General features: G+C 36.7%; 2 protein-coding genes across 3 annotated transcripts in view; both read right to left on the bottom strand.

The window, feature by feature from the left end:
• The window catches only part of LOC120134547 (AP-1 complex subunit gamma-2-like), a 29,312-nt gene extending 24,418 nt beyond the window's left edge, over positions 1-4,894 (bottom strand). The window contains exons 1-5 of one of the 2 annotated variants that reach the window (XM_039150977.1): positions 4,656-4,894; positions 3,136-3,438; positions 2,815-2,956; positions 1,801-1,974; positions 82-261 (exon numbers count right to left, since the gene is read on the bottom strand). In XM_039150977.1, the coding sequence (XP_039006908.1) occupies positions 82-261; positions 1,801-1,974; positions 2,815-2,956; positions 3,136-3,438; positions 4,656-4,687 (831 nt within the window). In that variant the 5' untranslated portion in view covers positions 4,688-4,894. Of the gene's footprint in view, positions 1-81; positions 262-1,800; positions 1,975-2,714; positions 2,957-3,135; positions 3,439-4,655 lie in introns of those variants that run through there. The other variant, XM_039150978.1, reaches the window with a different exon arrangement.
• Positions 4,895-9,622: 4,728 nt separating this feature from the next.
• Positions 9,623-14,348, bottom strand: LOC120134652 (potassium transporter 6-like). Its single transcript, XM_039151092.1, has 8 exons — positions 14,107-14,348; positions 13,505-13,994; positions 13,363-13,416; positions 12,006-12,266; positions 11,872-11,924; positions 11,507-11,630; positions 11,160-11,414; positions 9,623-10,793 (listed from the first exon to the last, which is right to left on the bottom strand). Exons 1-8 carry the CDS (start codon positions 14,143-14,145, stop codon positions 9,730-9,732), a joined length of 2,340 nt encoding a protein of 779 aa, XP_039007023.1. The 5' UTR covers positions 14,146-14,348; the 3' UTR covers positions 9,623-9,729.
• Positions 14,349-17,456: the final 3,108 nt, after the last annotated feature.

A 17,456-nucleotide genomic window follows, 5' to 3' on the forward strand; every position in this document is an offset into this window, starting at 1 on the left:
ACAATATAGGGATATGCATTATGCTTAGATACTTCTTTCAGAACTTTGAACATATTACGAAGGAGATAGATCACAACATACCTGGGCAAGTATGTCATTCATACAGTCACTAGCATCATCATCTCCATGGCCCAATATCCGCAGAAGCTTAAGCAATCTTATATGAAGGAAAGGATCTGTAATGCCAGCAACGTCATACTCAGGTGCATAGGGACTGTTTGCCATATCCCTCAGAGTTTTTACCAAACTTTCGGTACACTTCTGCAGTTATGACAAAAGAATCTATTATTTAGATAGTTAATGCATTATCCATTTTTTCCAGTTTCTTACATTAAAGTCGGCAAATATGATTTATTTCAATCCTTAAACGATACTAAAAAGGGTCCTATTTTTCCATGACCCTAAAGGACATAATAAGTTATAAAACATCAGTAAACCTGATCCCTTTCTTGAATCCTTTTGATGGTCAGTACTCACCAGCCAAAACCAAACAAAGGATTTATGGTAAAGTGGAGATGTTCCAAACAAACAAAAGAAGAAATTAACTATTTCTTCTTTTCATGTTGATACTTTTCAATGGAATAAATGTGTATGGTTGGGTTTAGTTCCTCCTAGAGTGGAGACTTTCCTAACGCAATTGTCCCATCAAAAGGTTGCTATGAGAGTGGAATTGTTGAAAAGGGAGGTTCATATAGGGGATAACATTCTATGCCCTTTATGTAATCATTGGAATGAATCAGTTCAGTATCTATTTATTTTTTGTCATGTTTCATGGGAACTTTGGACTAAACTTATAGGGTATTGGGGTATTCGGTTAGCTCTTCCGCCTGATCCTCCCAAACTGCTCAGTTCGTGGGCGGATTTGATGCAAATTCTGATATATGGAAGTTTATTCTAGGGGTAGTCTTTTGTTCAATTTGGAAGATAAGGAAATCATTTTTGAAAAAGGAAAATTGGTGATCCCTCTTTGGCTGACAATTTTACTGCTTCTAAGGATGTGCACAATATTGTCTTATGCTGGAGTCCTCCAATGGATTTTTTTAAGATGAATGTGGATGGGGCTATTAGTAGTGTTGGGATGTTGGCTGGAATAGGGGGTATTCTCAAGGACTGGAATCGGGTTACACTTATTTCATTTTCAGAGAATGTCGGTCCTGCTACTACAATTCTGGCAGAACTGAAGGCTATAAAAAAGGCATTGACATTTTTGTTTCCTCAGAATGGGTTTCGAAGGGTAGGCTCATTATCAAAAGTGATTCAAAGCTAGCAGTGGACTGGATCAAAGATCAAGTTTCAGTTCCTGTTTTTTTATCAAATTTTGTTAAGGAAATTGTCTCTACTGTTTCTACAAAACAGGTTATTGTCAGGTGGATTCCTAGGTGTTGTAATTGTGAGGCTGACAAACTAGCAAAGGAAGGGATTGGGTGATTGTACTCGTTGTTTTGGTTTGTGCGTTTGTCTTAGAGGGAAGGTGTTACAGGAGCGTTTTATTTCTTATGTATTTTGAAGGAGTGTTTTTAAGTATTATGTAATTGCTTTATCTTCAATAAACTGATGTACTCTTTTCCTCCTTCCGCTAGTTGGTTCTTGCCTTAGGGTAGAGGACTACTAAGAGGGAGGTTTTTAACGAGGCATCCTATTCCTATCAAAAAGAAAAGAGATTAACTATTTCCAAAATGAAAAATTATGCATTATAGCTTCTTCATCTTTTCACAGGGTTATAAAACAATCCATATGCTAAATAAGGTCATTGTCTTTTGATACTATAGCTATATTCTTACAAATTTGAAACCAAATTACCTCTCTAAAATATTCAAGGGCTTCTGAACTGACTTTACATAGATCCGTACAAAGTTGAACTCCTGTTATTAGGACTCCATGATGCTTTTCTCTAAGTAGCGAAGCAGAAGTATTTATAAAGTTTTCAGCAAGATCCGGAACTTTTTTTATGATCCTTATGGAGCACAATGCTGCCTACGAAAACCATATAAGAGTCGAGAGAAGTCAAAGATTGCAGTCAGATTGCTCAAGAAAAGACAGAACCTAAAAGTTATCAGATAATGCACATGATAAGAATTCATAAACAAAGAGAAGTTGGCAGGGGCAGAAAGAAAAGAAAAGCAAAATGTCTGTATGATCAAACTGATCCTCCAATAGGAAAATGAGTAATTGTATATGGACCAATTAAATAGATAAAACAAATGTCTTCAGAGAATGGCTGGAAACATTCAACAGATGCCTTTCTCACAAATCATCAAACAAGCAAACCGACAGAATTTCTTGGAGTCATCAAGGCAGACTCAAGAGTTATCATTAATTGGCATTTTCTATTGAATATGTATATGCTACAAATTCTTCTGGTTAAGATAAATGGGCAGAGAAATATCCAGACTTCATTAAAGCGATGTTCCTTATGAAGATCACAGAATATCATTGAACAATTTTTTTTTGTTCAACGAATATCATTGAACAATTATCACACTATTCATGAAGTAGGAACATAATTACATTATACAGTTTGAGGTCTCAGTCATTTGGAAAGTGGTCATGGATTCACATGGATTTTCTAACCTTTGTATTTAAAAAAAAATACAAAGGCATTATTGGAAACAAAAAGAAAAAGAAACCAAAACTTTCTAACTCCTGTAGAAGAAAGGAGGATGAAGAAGATATCTTTTAAGAGGGATAGCAATGTTTAAGCATATGAAATTCACAAATCCTGAAATCAACCTTCCATTTCCTCCTTTACTTAATCTCATTGAAATCAAAATCTGTGGCCAACAGGCCCTTGAATAAAGAGTATCACACACTTACTTTCTTCCGGATATTTGGATCTCGAAACTGCAGCAATCTTTCTACTTCTGGAGCGAGATCACGAGCCATTTCAGCTGAACAAATATTTCCAAGTGCACAAAGAGCAAGCCCTATAATATACTGGTTTGAATGATTGAGATCTCTGCATATACGTTAAGGTTTTTGGGGAAAAAATAATAAACCATATCTCTCAATTTTCTTATTTTTATCTTTCATAATACCAGCCTATCAGGGACAAATTTATTCGTTGAGAAAAGAAATGGTAAAAGGGACAAGGAAATGGGAACAAATTAATCTTGAGAAAATCTACATGTAGGATACTGCTTCAATGAATTTGTTACCAACATCAGAACTTCTTGTCTTTCATCAAGAAGCAACATAAGACCAAGATATCCAATCCTCTTCTCAGGAAATCCAGAAGATGCAATCAACTTCAGGCATTCCATTTGGCCAAAATGCGTGGGATACCCAAGCATGTGAATGAACATGAGCTTTGCCAGGTTACGGTGCCTATAATCTTGATCATTTTCACTAATTGCTGCACGAATAGCAGCACACTCTTTCCTCACAACAGCACGTTCTTCTGCAGCAGTTTTGCAAGAACGTATAGCCCGTATCATGTCCCTGCATTGGAGCAGTAAGTATGACAGCTTCAATTAATAAGAAAATAATCTACAGTCAAGTCAATCATCTAGATTCATTAATATATACGGGAGCAGAAAATGTAAAAAAAATAGGATGCCAAATCCATGGTCCCTTTTTCTTTTTCCCTAAAAAATTACATATAACTAACAGATCCCTTTTTGCAACATACATATAAAGTTCTTCAAAAATTTATGGAACAAGAAATACTCAGATGCAAAATGAAGGAGATCATATATTCCTACTTACCAGTTTCTTCCTTAAAAGCAAAACAATACAGATCATTCCACATAGGAAGACTCTCAAGCCATAAATCATTTAATGGATAAAGACAGGGAGATTGTGATCTTCACACCCAAAAAATATGGATACAATCAGCTTCTAGAATCACCTAGCATTCTCCAATAGGAAAAGTAAAAAGAGAATCCGATTTTCAAATTGTTTCCTAAATATGTGATAGCACTACAAATCAATTTGAACATATAACCACAATAACTTCAAATCACCTACCAGGCTGTTCTGATTTCTGATTGTACTTGTGGTACCCAGATTGGAAGATAGTTACATAAATGACTACCTTAACTATTTAAATTATAAATTTCCACTAGTTACTGATTTTTAAAGGTTCAGTGTCATATCTATATTCCAAAATATGCTGTGTAACTAACATATTATAATGCAACAAGTAGAGAAAGCGCGGTTTGTACTGTTGGCTGGTGGAGATTCCAGTTTCCTCTCTAGAAAATTGCACTTCAAGCACCAAGGTCATTTGGTGCATCATTTAATATCATCAATATTCATGAAAACAATAAATCAAGCTATTCTCAAACACATTACTAAATGAGTATACTATGACTTCAGACATTTCTAAATATTCACCCTTAGTTACAACTAGTTCAGAGCAAATCAAAAAAGAAAAGGAAAAGCTAGGTTGAAGGATCAAATTATGAAACCGAAAAAACAAAAAAAATCCATTAGACTCTAAATTCAGACGCAATCAGCTTTTAAGCAGCACTAACTACAACCTAACTCCCCAAAATCGAGGAATCAAACAAATAGCACAAAAGCCCAGCTGTTTCAATACAAAAACCAATACATTGAAAATAAAAACCGTCGTGTTCTTGATCTGATTTTTCAAATTTAAAAGGAAAAGGGGGAACTAAAAGAAAATTTTGGTAGAAGTAGCGATTGGTGCTCACCGTAGACGAGTACCAGACGAGAAAGGATTCATGGTTTCGTCCAGGGTTGAAACTTCCGGAAGGAGCTGCAATCAGATCCAATCAAATTAAAAGCTGCAACTAATCAATCAACAAATGACGGCTGCACGGAATTGAACCGAATTTCTATTCAAATCTTAGGATCCGCAGCTTGAATACCCAAAAGTTGGAATTCGAAGATCTAAGAAAGACAAAGCAGGCAGAGATGTGGATCTGAGCAGCAGAGAAAATGCAAGTCGCTGTTTTCCTTTTATTTTATTCTTTCTTCCCGGTGACAATAAAAATGCTTGCCTGCTTCTTTTTGTCTTTGTAAAACTAAATTTAAAAATAAAAAAAAAAGGAACTGTAAAACGAAAAAACGGGAGCGCTGAGTTATTTAATTGCCACCGGTCGCATCTGCATAAATATATGACCCATGGATCGGACAGGTCGGGAAAATGTTTTGATGTACGTTATATATATATATATATATATTAAAACTGTCAATATTCATTTCATACGGAATATAAAAAATGTTTTTAACATTTGATAAAGCAATTATATAGATCTTTATATTTTTTAGACTATTTTAATGTTAGCATTTTATTTTTAGAAAAAAAAGATATCTTCGTAAATAAAAAACCGTTAGTTAAAAATATGGGTCAAAATGAACTCAGGTACGACGTAGTCCATTATGAGATGACCATCGTATTTTAATTTCTTTCATTTACAATATCAAAATTCAAATTTTTAATTTTATTTAAGAAATCTAATATTTGATTCTACTAGACAATCAATTACGTGTAAATTACATATTTAATCCAACTGTATATTGACTTGCTAAAACCTGATGAAAATGGTTGAATCATCAATGTAAAGCTCGCTACAAAAGACCTCATTGCGACCTTACAAAATATTAGGTTAGCCAGAGTGAACACAAAAAAATCTCAGTTCTGTGTTTAATAGTCACTATTTAATCCAAATTTGTTCGGAAGCGAATGTTGTTGTGATGATTGTAGATGTCTCATAATAAACAGGACTGATGACTAAAGATTCATACTACCTAATTTATTCTTGAACTGCCCCCAAAGCTGATCTCCTTTGTTTTCTCGTGGTTCTGCTCGTAATACGTATGTGGGGTGGATGATAAATAGCAATGATGCTCCTGCATATTAGATAGAACCAACCTGGCTTTTTTTTGCAACTGCTAGATCTTTTTTGTCTTTAGACATGAAAGGGTACGTTTTCCTAGGGGTGGAGGTTCCAGTATCAATTGACGGAGGCTCATCATCGTCTGGTATCACAAAGCTCTCATGTTCTGGCCAAGGCATCAAGTGCTTCAGTTGTTGCCGGTTCTGGTTCTGATATTAATATTTGTACTTCCTTTAAGATCTCCTCCACAAGTAACTCATCTAGTGACCAAAGCCTTCGGAATAAAAGGTCTTCAGAAGATCCCAATGTTGATCATAGTCTTAGGGTATGTCTTCGATCAATTATTTATTTTAAGACAGTTACTGACATACTCACGTGATTTGTCAAAATTGATTATGTTGTAAGACAGTCTTATCCATCCTTTCTATTATGAGGACGTCTAACACTAAAGGTCACTAAAAAAATCCTTCGTACATCAGCAGTTCCCTCTGTCGTCTACTGCTACCCCTTTCGGATGGTTCATCCTTGCCTCTCGAGGCTTCCCATCAACATGTCCGAACCGTACCCTTCAGGGGAACCAGCAAGCACATTCTCCACAGTGTATCCACTCTCCAATGCCATCATTGGCCTGCTAGTGATTGCTATAAACACATGATCCCCATGGAGATTAGCATATCAGATATCATTCTCCAAATAAAAAAAAATGGAAATATGGGTTTTAACAGTCGGTATCAGAGATCCAAACCCGTTTCGTTATTAGTTTTGAGTAACCATAACCATTTCATAAAGGCTGACAAAGAACAAAAAATACATCAAAGCTAGGATTTAAGCTTTAAACTAACTGAAGCTTACTTGCAGGTGAAAAAGCAGTAGGAGCTGAAGAGACACCTCCAAGAAGAAGCAAAAGAGCAACACCCAGAATAAACACATTTTTCCCCATTGTTGCTATCAACAAAGAGTTGTTAGATATTAAAAAAAAATCAAGCTTTACACACCGAGAAGATGAAACCCAGAACCCAGTTTGGAATTTGGAACCTGGGTCTTTTGCAGAGAAGTGAATGAACAGAGTGTAATAAGACACGCATAAAAGAAACTGCGTGCTTTTTTAACTAGAAAGTTTAGCAACAACGACAGAACTTTAATTCGATGCTTGTTTTGTCAATCAAGCTGTTCTTGCTCATCTTTCCTCGTGTTAAAATGATTGTAAAAGCCTCCATTAATACAGTGATGATCCACATTCCCATTCATAAATCATAATAAGATCTTGCTTAGTTAACAGTTCGTCGTTTTCATTGGTAATGACAGACAAGTTGTCAACAATAAAAAATTAAAAAGAAACGGGTAACTTGAATAATAGAGGGTATAATGTAACATATGAATATCGGTTTAATTAATATAATTATACACGTGAAATATTGATTTAAGCCAAATAATACTTATAAAATATTGGTTTTAATGTAACTGTATATATTTTATTTTTTTGGATAAATCAGTTGTGTATTAATTCAAAAAAGACATCCACCGCTGCAACAACAAACTACAAAGGGATCAATTCAAAAGGATCCCCCAACTGCCACACAAAGCAGTATTCACTCCATCTAACCTATCTATACATCAAAATTGTAAACGAATCCTCACCACTTCCTTAATACAATCCACAATATCCTCAGCCGAACGAATTTTCCCCCTAAACTGCCTATGATTATGTTATTCCCAAACAAAATACAAGAACCCCGCCCAAGCAAGCTAAAGAATACGAACAAGAAGGGACTTACCTTTAAGCTTCTCCACTACCTAGCACATAGCATTGTCCCAATCAAACTGTCTCGATCGCAGGCAGCAAAGTTGCAGCACTTGGTTCCAAACTGCACGAGAAATGGCATTCCATAAAGAGATGATTTCTGGTCTCAATATGAATTCCACACAAATTGCAAATACCATCAGTAGCCCGTCCCAGTCGAGCCAGCCTATCCTTTGTGGGCATCCTATCCAAGATAATCATCCAAGCAACAATCGAATGCTTAGGAATGTGAAGAGGGAACCAAACAACCCGATGCTTAAACCTTAAATCATCGATAAATATAATTATTTATAATAGATTATTACGTCGATAAATAATTTTTAAAACTTAAATTAAATTAAAGTTTCATATATAATTACACAAAATTAGAATCTATATATAAAGATTAAGTTTGACACCGAAATCGTTTGTGATTTAATATTCAACCCCTAAAAATTTCGACTATAAAATTCCTAAAACCAACGAAAACACTTAAAAAGTAAACTATAAACATAAACTTTTTGTATTTTTTTTGTTCAATCAAGTACCAAGCTTAAATGCTCAATTTGATGCTTAAACCTTTTTATTCATTTAAGTTTTGAACTTTATTTTTTAGTTCAAATTGATATTTATAATAAATGATTTATTTGAATCGATTTAAATCATGAAGTCGAATTTATATAGTAATTTGAACCTAAAATTCAAGTCCCGGTACATATTGAACACCCAAAGAAAAATAGATACCAAGTTGAACTTTAAAACCAAGTTCAAGTATCAAATTGCACCTTAAAACTATGTTCGGATACCAAAATGTTTTCGCCCCCTAAGGACGAGCGTAATTGCAAAGGCAACCAGCCCCGAAACATGCTCCTCTTGCTTCACCTCCATGTTTTGCTTACACAAATTCGTGCAAGTTTCATTTCTGCAATCTTCCATTTGTATTGCTTCACTGCAAAGTTCTACCTTTCTTGTTGCTACCGCCTCTTCTCCTGTTTTTATTTTTTACAAATAATAGGGTTAATTAATATTTGATCGATATAATAAAAACACAAGAATTAAAGCATTATTTATTTATTACTTTGTATGCCAAGTATTAGTCTTAGTGGATTTTACCTGCTGCAAAATGAAGAAGCATCATGAATAATATTGCAGATACTTGTAAATTCTTCATGATTTTTCTTTTACCTTTTTGTTTATTTTATGGAAATGAGCATACAATTATCCTAAATATATAGAGGAAGTAGTTGGAAGAAGTGTTGCATCCAAATATTATTACCATTAATTAAAAACTGTCACCTAAGTAATAGAATTTGGGATTGAGGGAGATTGTTGAATTGATTGCTAAATCAAGAAAGATGAGTCAGAGGGTAGTAAGGGCAGCCACCCTCTATTTCAAGCCCTCTAGAAATCAGTGTATCCATCGTAAGTATGGATGGATCGAATGGAGGCAAGCATGGTAGTCATCTCCTAAAAATTTTAAATTTTCATATATTTTAGACTCTTTTTTTTTATATTTTGTATTGATAATATGTTTTCATCCTTAAAGTTTTATAAGTTTGTCCCTTTAAAATTTTATAAGTTCGCCAACATAAAATCCTACATCTGTCATGTTCGTAAGAGCCTCGGATAGCCATCCAAGCTCTACGTGAAAATGTGAAAAGGAAACCAAATCAACCTTGTTCTTCTTCTTCTCTCAAATCTCATGCCATATTTTCGCAGTAGGTGAATTAGCAACAGTCCAAACAGCATCTAGAAGAGCAGATTCCAGAGTTTTAATGTTGAGTAATTTTCTCCATAACCAGCTCATTGAATGTTTTACTTGAAGCTACGACAAGTTTCTCCATAACCTTGATTGCATGGTTTTTTTCCTTTTATGTTACTCCGACTTTTCATTTTTAAATATTTTTATCTACCTATTTTCGAGTCTTTGATGATTAGATACTATGCAGAGTATGCAAGAGGCAAAAGGGTGAAATTTTCATCGTTTACTAAAAACTGACGTGGTACCAACGTGAACGAGAAGCCCTCCACATATATGTGTATATATAATATTTGCACATAACTGTAAAGATGTATATGATACATTTCCGGTTTGTCTGTGACCAAAATTATCCCATAAAAGAAGAAACAAAAAGGAAAAAGATATTAAACATGATATATCATACCCACCTCCAACGTAGATGCATGGGGTACACTTAGCGCATACGTTGGTGGTCGGCTGTTTCTTCTCAAGAATTCATACCCATAGTTTATTACAATTTTTTTAATCAGGCTAGACCCTTGCTTGGCCTTAACATACGAGTGCCCTAGTATGTATGCTATCCCCGCTTCCCTAGCTTCCATAAGTTCCTGCAACTCTTCCCTCGCACCCGTGTTGACCTCCGGGCTCTTCGGGACGATGAACCTTACTCTTTTTCTCGGTTTCATTACATGTGGTGGTGACCGTATCTCCTTCAACTCTGATGGACCAGCTGTCTCTATGTTGTCTGCGTCATCCTCACTCATCTGAATCCCTTCTGTGTGGCTAGAACATGTTCCAATAACCGTCATTTTATCTTCTTCCTTCAATGGATCTTCGTCAACATGGGCAGGAGAAATGCTTCCCGAACGTATGAACTCTGCTATACTACAGACAAGATCATTCTCGAACTCCATGTCATCTTTGTGAACATCACGATAACCGTATCGTACAATACACCTATAGAGCCTGTATTCCCTGGGTCCAATATGACCAACCAAAAACCGTTCCTCAGGTTTAACATGAGGAACCGGGACGGATTTGATGCAAAGAAAGACTAAGACCTGATGGAAGGCTGGAAGGTTAGTGACAAAGTGGGAGAAAATTGCAGGGATTCCAGATACAAGCTCCGTGTGTATAAGTCCGATCCCACGAACCCGTACTATGCCTAGACTGGGACCCAAGCTAAGTAGCCAGTTAATAGAGACCTTGTTTTGAACATCGAACTCGTATTTTTTCAGGGTACCGTAGTGCCAAACACACATGATTATAAGGAAGATGAATGCGAGGGCAACCGGAACCCAGGCCCCTTCGAGGAACTTGGTGAGGGAAGCAGTGAAGTAGAGTGCTTCAATCGTGCCGAAAAAGAAAACAAATGCTATTGCCAAGAACACACTCTTTTGCCAGCATAGAACAATTACCAAAGACATTAGGCAAGTAGTGACCAGCATCACAGTTATAACAGCCAAACCTGTCCCACAAGAAACATGGAGTCAAAACCACTAGTACAAACTCAGACCAAAAGAGGCTCCGATTTCTGTTTCGTATTGAGATTCAGATATTTATTGTACAACCAATCTATAAGAGAAAAATAATTGATGGTGCAAATCGGCCTAATGAATTGATACATCTATTGTACATGGCAAATTTTCGGACCTACAAAAAGCAATCTATAAGTTGAGCACAGTTTTAGGTGGGTCGAAAAGGACACCATAGGTTTCCAGTTTCTTTATATAAAGAAATGGTTCGGGCAAGAATATGAAAATGAGATCGCAAGATGCTCTAAGCCCCAAGTTATACAACCAATTGAACACATTTATGGAGAGGATTGTCATACCTGATGCATTACCCAAGCGCCTCGTGTCTCTAAAGCCAATAGTAACTGCCAGGCATAACACCATCAAAAGCCAGTTAATCTCGGGAATGTAGATCTGGCCATGGATTTTGGACGATGTGTGAACTATTTTGACCTTCGGGAAGCATCCAAGGGAAGAGCACTGTTTGATTATCGAGAACGTTCCAGTTATGATAGCTTGGCTTCCCACTACTGCAGCAAGTATGGCTATAACCAAAACTGGCCATCTTAACTTCTCTGAAGCAATAACATTTGGATAGTTGCAGTTAGCTGAAAAATCAAATTCTTATCCGAATTAGATCATTTCAATAACAATTCAAGGTACCTACCTGGTACGGATACATAAAATCCAATTTGGAAATCACTGTCTATAGTATGATGCCGAGATAGATAGGCAGCTTGCCCCATGTATGCAAGAATCAAGGATGGATAAACCAAAGAGGTGAAAGCAATCTGCGTAAACGGGGTAATTCCCATTCGATAAAAGCAGTTCATTAGCATAATTCAAAGCTGAATAATAATCAGCAAGCATGCAATTCAGTAGTTCTTTTGCAAACTAGACTTGCCAACTCTAATCCTAATTTCATAAATTTGAAAAACTTGCTCAATGCATCTAAACATAGCCTATTCGATAGGTCTAAATGCTCACTTATTTAAAAGAAAAAATCCCTAACCATGAATTAAGGATATATACCTTTATGGACAATTGTGAAAAATGTCCAAGATCAGCAAACATTGCTTCTGAGCCTGAAAATTGGAAATGTAAATCAACTTAAAATAAATCTCTTTATTCTAAAATAGAAAAGAATTATACATGCGCGCGCTCACCTGTTATACACAATAAAATTCCACCCAGAGACATCCAGCCACCTCTCTGGGTTTTCCGAAAAAATTTGTACATATAATACGGAGACAGTGCTTGATACACATGAGGGTTCCAGTGAATGATATTATATAACCCAATGGCACTAATGCAAAGAAGCCATAATAGAACCACGGGTGCAAACAAAAATCCAACCCTATGAGTGCCATAATGTTGAAGGGCAAACAAGCCTATCAGTATGATGCAGGTGACTGGAACCTCTACATCTGCCAAAAAATCGCTGAACCTTCATAAGAGGCAGTACAATGCTATATGGAATTATGAATGACATACGAAGAGAATAAGGTGGTACAAATACTCATGTATAAAATAAAGAACAACTTGAATAGAAGCCGTGCACGTAAGAGTAAAAATACAGTTAGTACTCGTGGAAACTTCTGCTAAGAAACTTCCGAAAACATTTCAATGTAGTCTTTATTTATAGCATTTCATAGGAGCATTAGTCATGCTAGCGTTCAGAGGGGCATAGTAATAGCTTATCTGAAGCACGATTACTATAATTCGGGCAGAAAGAAAAGTATACTATTAAACATTAGAGTCAATGTGAAACCAGGGTCCCCAGCAGCACATGAGTTCACATCGTACACGGTTCAAATAAGTTGTCTAATTTGAAAACTCAAATTATTAGGTATATCATTTCTTATAGAAACTATAACTTATGAAGTAACGCCTTCTTACGAAACTAGGTGCCAAAGTATGCACTCATAACAACTCTATCCCAAGGTGGGGCAGTAGTTTTGATTTAAACAGAAAGTTTCAAACGAAAGCAGAGTACACAAGCAGAAATGTCGCTTAAGATATTCAATCTACTAGTTTGGGCGGACTATACAACTGTGCCCCAGTTTAGCATATTGATTGAAAGTCTAACCAACTTGAGGTGAAAGGTAGAACCATGGGTTCCACAATACATATGTTTTGGGTTTGGGGGACCGAGATTAAAGACTGAAGACAATCATTGAAATCATGCACCTTATCATTTAGGTTGTTGAAGAACAAAAGGCCAAAAGGCAAATAATAGAAACTTAGAAAAAGCCTAAACAACCATCCTAAAACTGGAGAATTACTGAAGTAATCAAAGATTCAAAAGGATAAAAAATTCTCATTTTTACTAAAATACAGCAACACCAACAGGGATTTGCATCGTAGCCCATTTATATAAAAAAAAAAGTACCCGAAAACTTTTCCTAAAGGCCGAGTTTTTACTATCAACAGTGATTTGTCTTCTCTGGCTCTCACCAAAAGGATATTTAGAAGCTACAGTTTATGTACAGCCAAACAAAGTGAAGGGAGGAAGTATCTTACATTTGTGATGTTCTTTGGACATCGAAAGCTCGAGACCGGACACGGCTGAGAATACTGCACGACAACGCAGACAATCAAGAAATTCAGTTTATGGCACAATTAGCACAAATAAATCAATTCAGGGAAAGAGAAGTCTAATTACCAGAAATAGCTGGTGTGAGGATACCATCACCAATCACCATACAGGTCCCAATCAAAGCAAGAACAAGCAAGAACCTTTGCAACACCCTGTGCTTCTCTAAAGTGGATTTCACGCTTGACCCGAAACTCGATTTTGGTGCCAAACCAATACTTTCCTTCTTGTACTCAAACAGCTCTTCATCAGCCAATTGACAATTGGGGAGAGAGTTAACACGGGCGTGTCGACACAGCAATGAATACAAGGCAAAAGTCCCTCCTTCACCATTATCATCAGCTCTAAGCACAATGAACACATATTTGAGCAAAGGCACCAAAGTTAGAGTCCAGAAAACAAAAGACAAAACCCCAAAGATTTCCTCATTTGTCTCCGAGTGTCGAATATCTTCCTCAAATGTGTTCTTGTAAACATACAAAGGGGAAGTGCTTAAATCCCCATAGACTACACCAAGGCTTTGGTATGCTAAAGTCAATACAGTTCTCCATGATTCCTTCTGCAAGAAAAAAAAAAACTTCCAATTAGAACCTGAGATCCAAAACCCAAAACAGAAATTTGGTTTCAGTACAAAAGAAGTAATACAAATTAGTCAAACAAATCCATCTTACCTTAACATAATTTTGGTAAACACCAGTTTCCAGATCCATGATCGAGGAGATTCAACGAATTCCCATTTGCTAAATAAGCCTTCTCCAGAACATACACAAGGGATAAAGATAAAAAATTCAAAATTCAAGACCAAAGCTTTTTTTTTCCTTTTTTTTATTCTTTAGTGACAGAGTTGTATGTATGTAGAGAGCAGTTGAGCATTAACCAATGGAAACAGCAAAAACAAAGAAGAACTTCCAAGACACAGAAAACCAGTAGTGAATAACAAGTATAATACTTTATAGTAAAAATAAAAAACCTGTAGTGGTTAAAAACATGAAAAATAAGGGACTAGGTGTGCTATGATTCTTCTTTTGCGTGTGACTTGTGAGGCTTCTGGAGAAAGAAGACAGAGAGAGAGAGAAGCTTGTTTGTGTTTGTTGTGTTGTTGGTGGGGAAAGTTTTATATGGATTTCAGTTTTATTGATAAGTAACTGCTATTTAAATAATTCAGAAAATACTTTTGTACTCGTCTTGAAATTTCATTATTTTGAATCATACATTGTGTAGACACTAATTTTTTAATTTTATTATTATTATTATTATTAAATAAAATACACATTACAAATTATAATATGGATCCCATATTATTAAGAGAAAATAACCTCAGTGACAAAAAATGCCTTATAATATACGATTTTAACCAATTTTTTTTGGATTTGCCAAAATGATCAACTAAATCGCAATGCGATCGATAATTCGCAACGCGATCTCCGGTATCGCAAATCAGTTTCCAGATTCGCAACGCGAACTTGGACTATCGCATTGCGATTTACATATTCGCATTGCGATAGTCCAAGTTCGTGTTACGATTTTCCAAATTCGTTGCGATAGTCGAAGTTCGCGTTGCGATTTATTCCAAATTCGTTGCGATAGTCGAAGTTCGCATTGCGATTTATTTCAAATTCGTTGCGATTTGGTGGTATTGCATTTGTTTCTTAAGAATTTTCTCTAAAAAGATAGTATTCACGCGGACGTGTTGAAGACACGTATTACCACGACCACGACCACGAACACGACCACGACCACGACCCGACCCGACCCAAGACGAGACGAGACGGACGGCGGCGGCACGCGAGAGTCCCCCTTGTTCTCTATCACTCAATAAGGAATTGGGAAAGCCAAGCCTTAAATACCATTCCCAATAGTGTTTCCAATACTATGTGAGATTGAGAATTACCAACACTTGTTTCCAATACTATGTGATTATTCAGGAAACAATTAACAATCATGCACTTTAAAACAACTGAATCAACAACCAATTGCATTAGTATTATACGATTAAATATGTTATAATTAAAAGTCAATCTACAATCAATCGCGATTATTGCAATTTTAAGCAAAACATTCAAAAATAATATCACTATTTAAGGCTCAATCCACATAGTATTGGGAACAAGTGTTGGTAATGCTCAATACCACATAGTATTGGAAACACTATTGGGAATGGTATTTAAGGCTTGGCTTTCCCACTTCCTTGTTGAGTGATAGAGAACAAGGGGGACTCTCGCGCGCCGCCGCCGCCGCCGTCCGTCTCGGGTCGGGTCATGGTCGTGGTCGTGGTCGTGGTCGTGGTCGTGGTCGTGGTCGTGGTCGTGGTCATGGTCGTGGTAATACGTGTCTTCGACACGTCCGCGCGAATACTATCTTTTTAGAGAAAATTCTTAATAAACAAATGCAATACCACCAGTCGTTGCGATTTTGGACTATCGCAACGAATTTGGAATAAATCGCAACACGAACTTCGACTATCGCAACGAACTTGGAATAAATCGCAACGCGAATTTGGATTATTGCAACGAATTTGGAATAAATCGCAACGCGAACTTGGACTATCGCAACGAATTTGGAATAAATCGCAACGCGAACTTCGACTATCACAACGAACTTCGACTATCGTAACGAATTTGGAATAAATCACAACGAATTATAGATCGCATTGCGATTTAGTTGGTCATTTTGGCAAATCCAAAAAAAGTTGGTTAAAATCATATATTATAAGGCATTTTTTGTCACTGAGGTTATTTTCTCTATTATTAATCCCGAAGCCCAAGAGGAGGCCCAATTCTGGCCCAATCGTTTACAACCCAGATCCAGAAGCCCAACTAAACCCTAAAACCATATTAGGGTTTCTACCAGCCCCAGCCGTCACAGATCCTCAACCGTTAGATCTAATCTGATCCAACGGTCCTGATACTTCCAGACAAAACCCTAGGGTTATGATACCCTATGACAAACACGCGTCGCCGCCTATGCCAAATGCTACCTCCAGCCGTTGCCGACGCTCCATGCTGCCACAATGCCAACCGAAGGCTCTAGAAGGCCCAGCCATAGCCGCACACATCGCCCCCAACGGTGAGTCACCACTGGAAGTTCGGTGACTCACCAAACTTTTCCCTTGTGACCGGTACGAGCAAGGCTCCGTGGTGGTTATAAAAAGCCATCAAATCCTACTAAAGAGAGGAAAAAAAAAAGAGAAAAGAAAGAGAGTAACAGAGATCGACGACAAGAAAGAAGAGGAACACATATCGACACGAGCAAAGAGAGAAAAAGCAAGAAACCACCAACAACAAGCAATCTACAGCTACAAACTCAAAAGAAAGAGAAAAGCCTAGAGACTTACCTCGCCGGAGCCTCCATACGTCGTTAGAACTGAAAGGTCGAAGGTAAAGAATATTAGATCTACGAGTTTTTATAGCGTTTTAGGCTAAAATAACCCCAGATTTAGCTTTAGGATAATCGGGGAGTATATTTGTAATTTGTCGGCCACCGTGAACGGTAGCCGGAGGTGGTGGTCGGTGCCGGAGTGCGGCTGCCGGCCGGAACTCTTTTCCCTCCGGTGAGGGAATTGAAGAGAGAGTGAAGAGAAAAATTAAACTTCTCTCTCCTAGAGAGAGAAGTGAAAAAAGAAAAATGAAGAAAGATGGCCTAGGGCCGGCCATTTATGGGTTTAAAAACCCTCTCCCAAACGACGCCATTTTGAGGGAGGGTGTTTCTGTAGTTTTGCTTATGGGCAAACCCTTTCCGTCAGCATCCTAGTTTTGTAATTATTTATTTTAGTCACTGAAACTAACTTCTGAACTTTTTAATTTGGTCTCGTAAGTTTATTGTATTTTATTTTGGTCCTTTCCAGTATAGGTTTATATATTTAGGGTAAATAACTAACTTAGTCCCTTATAATTTAAATTAATTTTTTAATCACTGATTAATAATTAAGGGATAATTATAGTATTAGTAATTATTATTTTTTATAAATTGAATTAGGCCATTAATTTATATGTTTTATATTTTAATCCCTAAATAGTTCGAT

Source organism: Hibiscus syriacus, unplaced genomic scaffold (genome assembly GCF_006381635.1).
Source record: "Hibiscus syriacus cultivar Baekdansim isolate YM2019G1 unplaced genomic scaffold, ASM638163v2 tig00110597_pilon, whole genome shotgun sequence".
Taxonomy (NCBI): Eukaryota; Viridiplantae; Streptophyta; class Magnoliopsida; order Malvales; family Malvaceae; genus Hibiscus; species Hibiscus syriacus.

Coding starts and splice junctions, on each gene's coding strand:
- LOC120134652 (XM_039151092.1), bottom strand. CDS start 14,145: ATGGATCTGGAAACTGGTGTTTACCAAAATTATGTTAAG. Junction 11,925..12,005: donor AATTTTATTGTGTATAACAG/GTGAGCGCGCGC, acceptor TCCAATTTTCAG/GCTCAGAAGCAATGTTTGCT. Junction 10,794..11,159: donor GCGCTTGGGTAATGCATCAG/GTATGACAATCC, acceptor CTTGTGGGACAG/GTTTGGCTGTTATAACTGTG.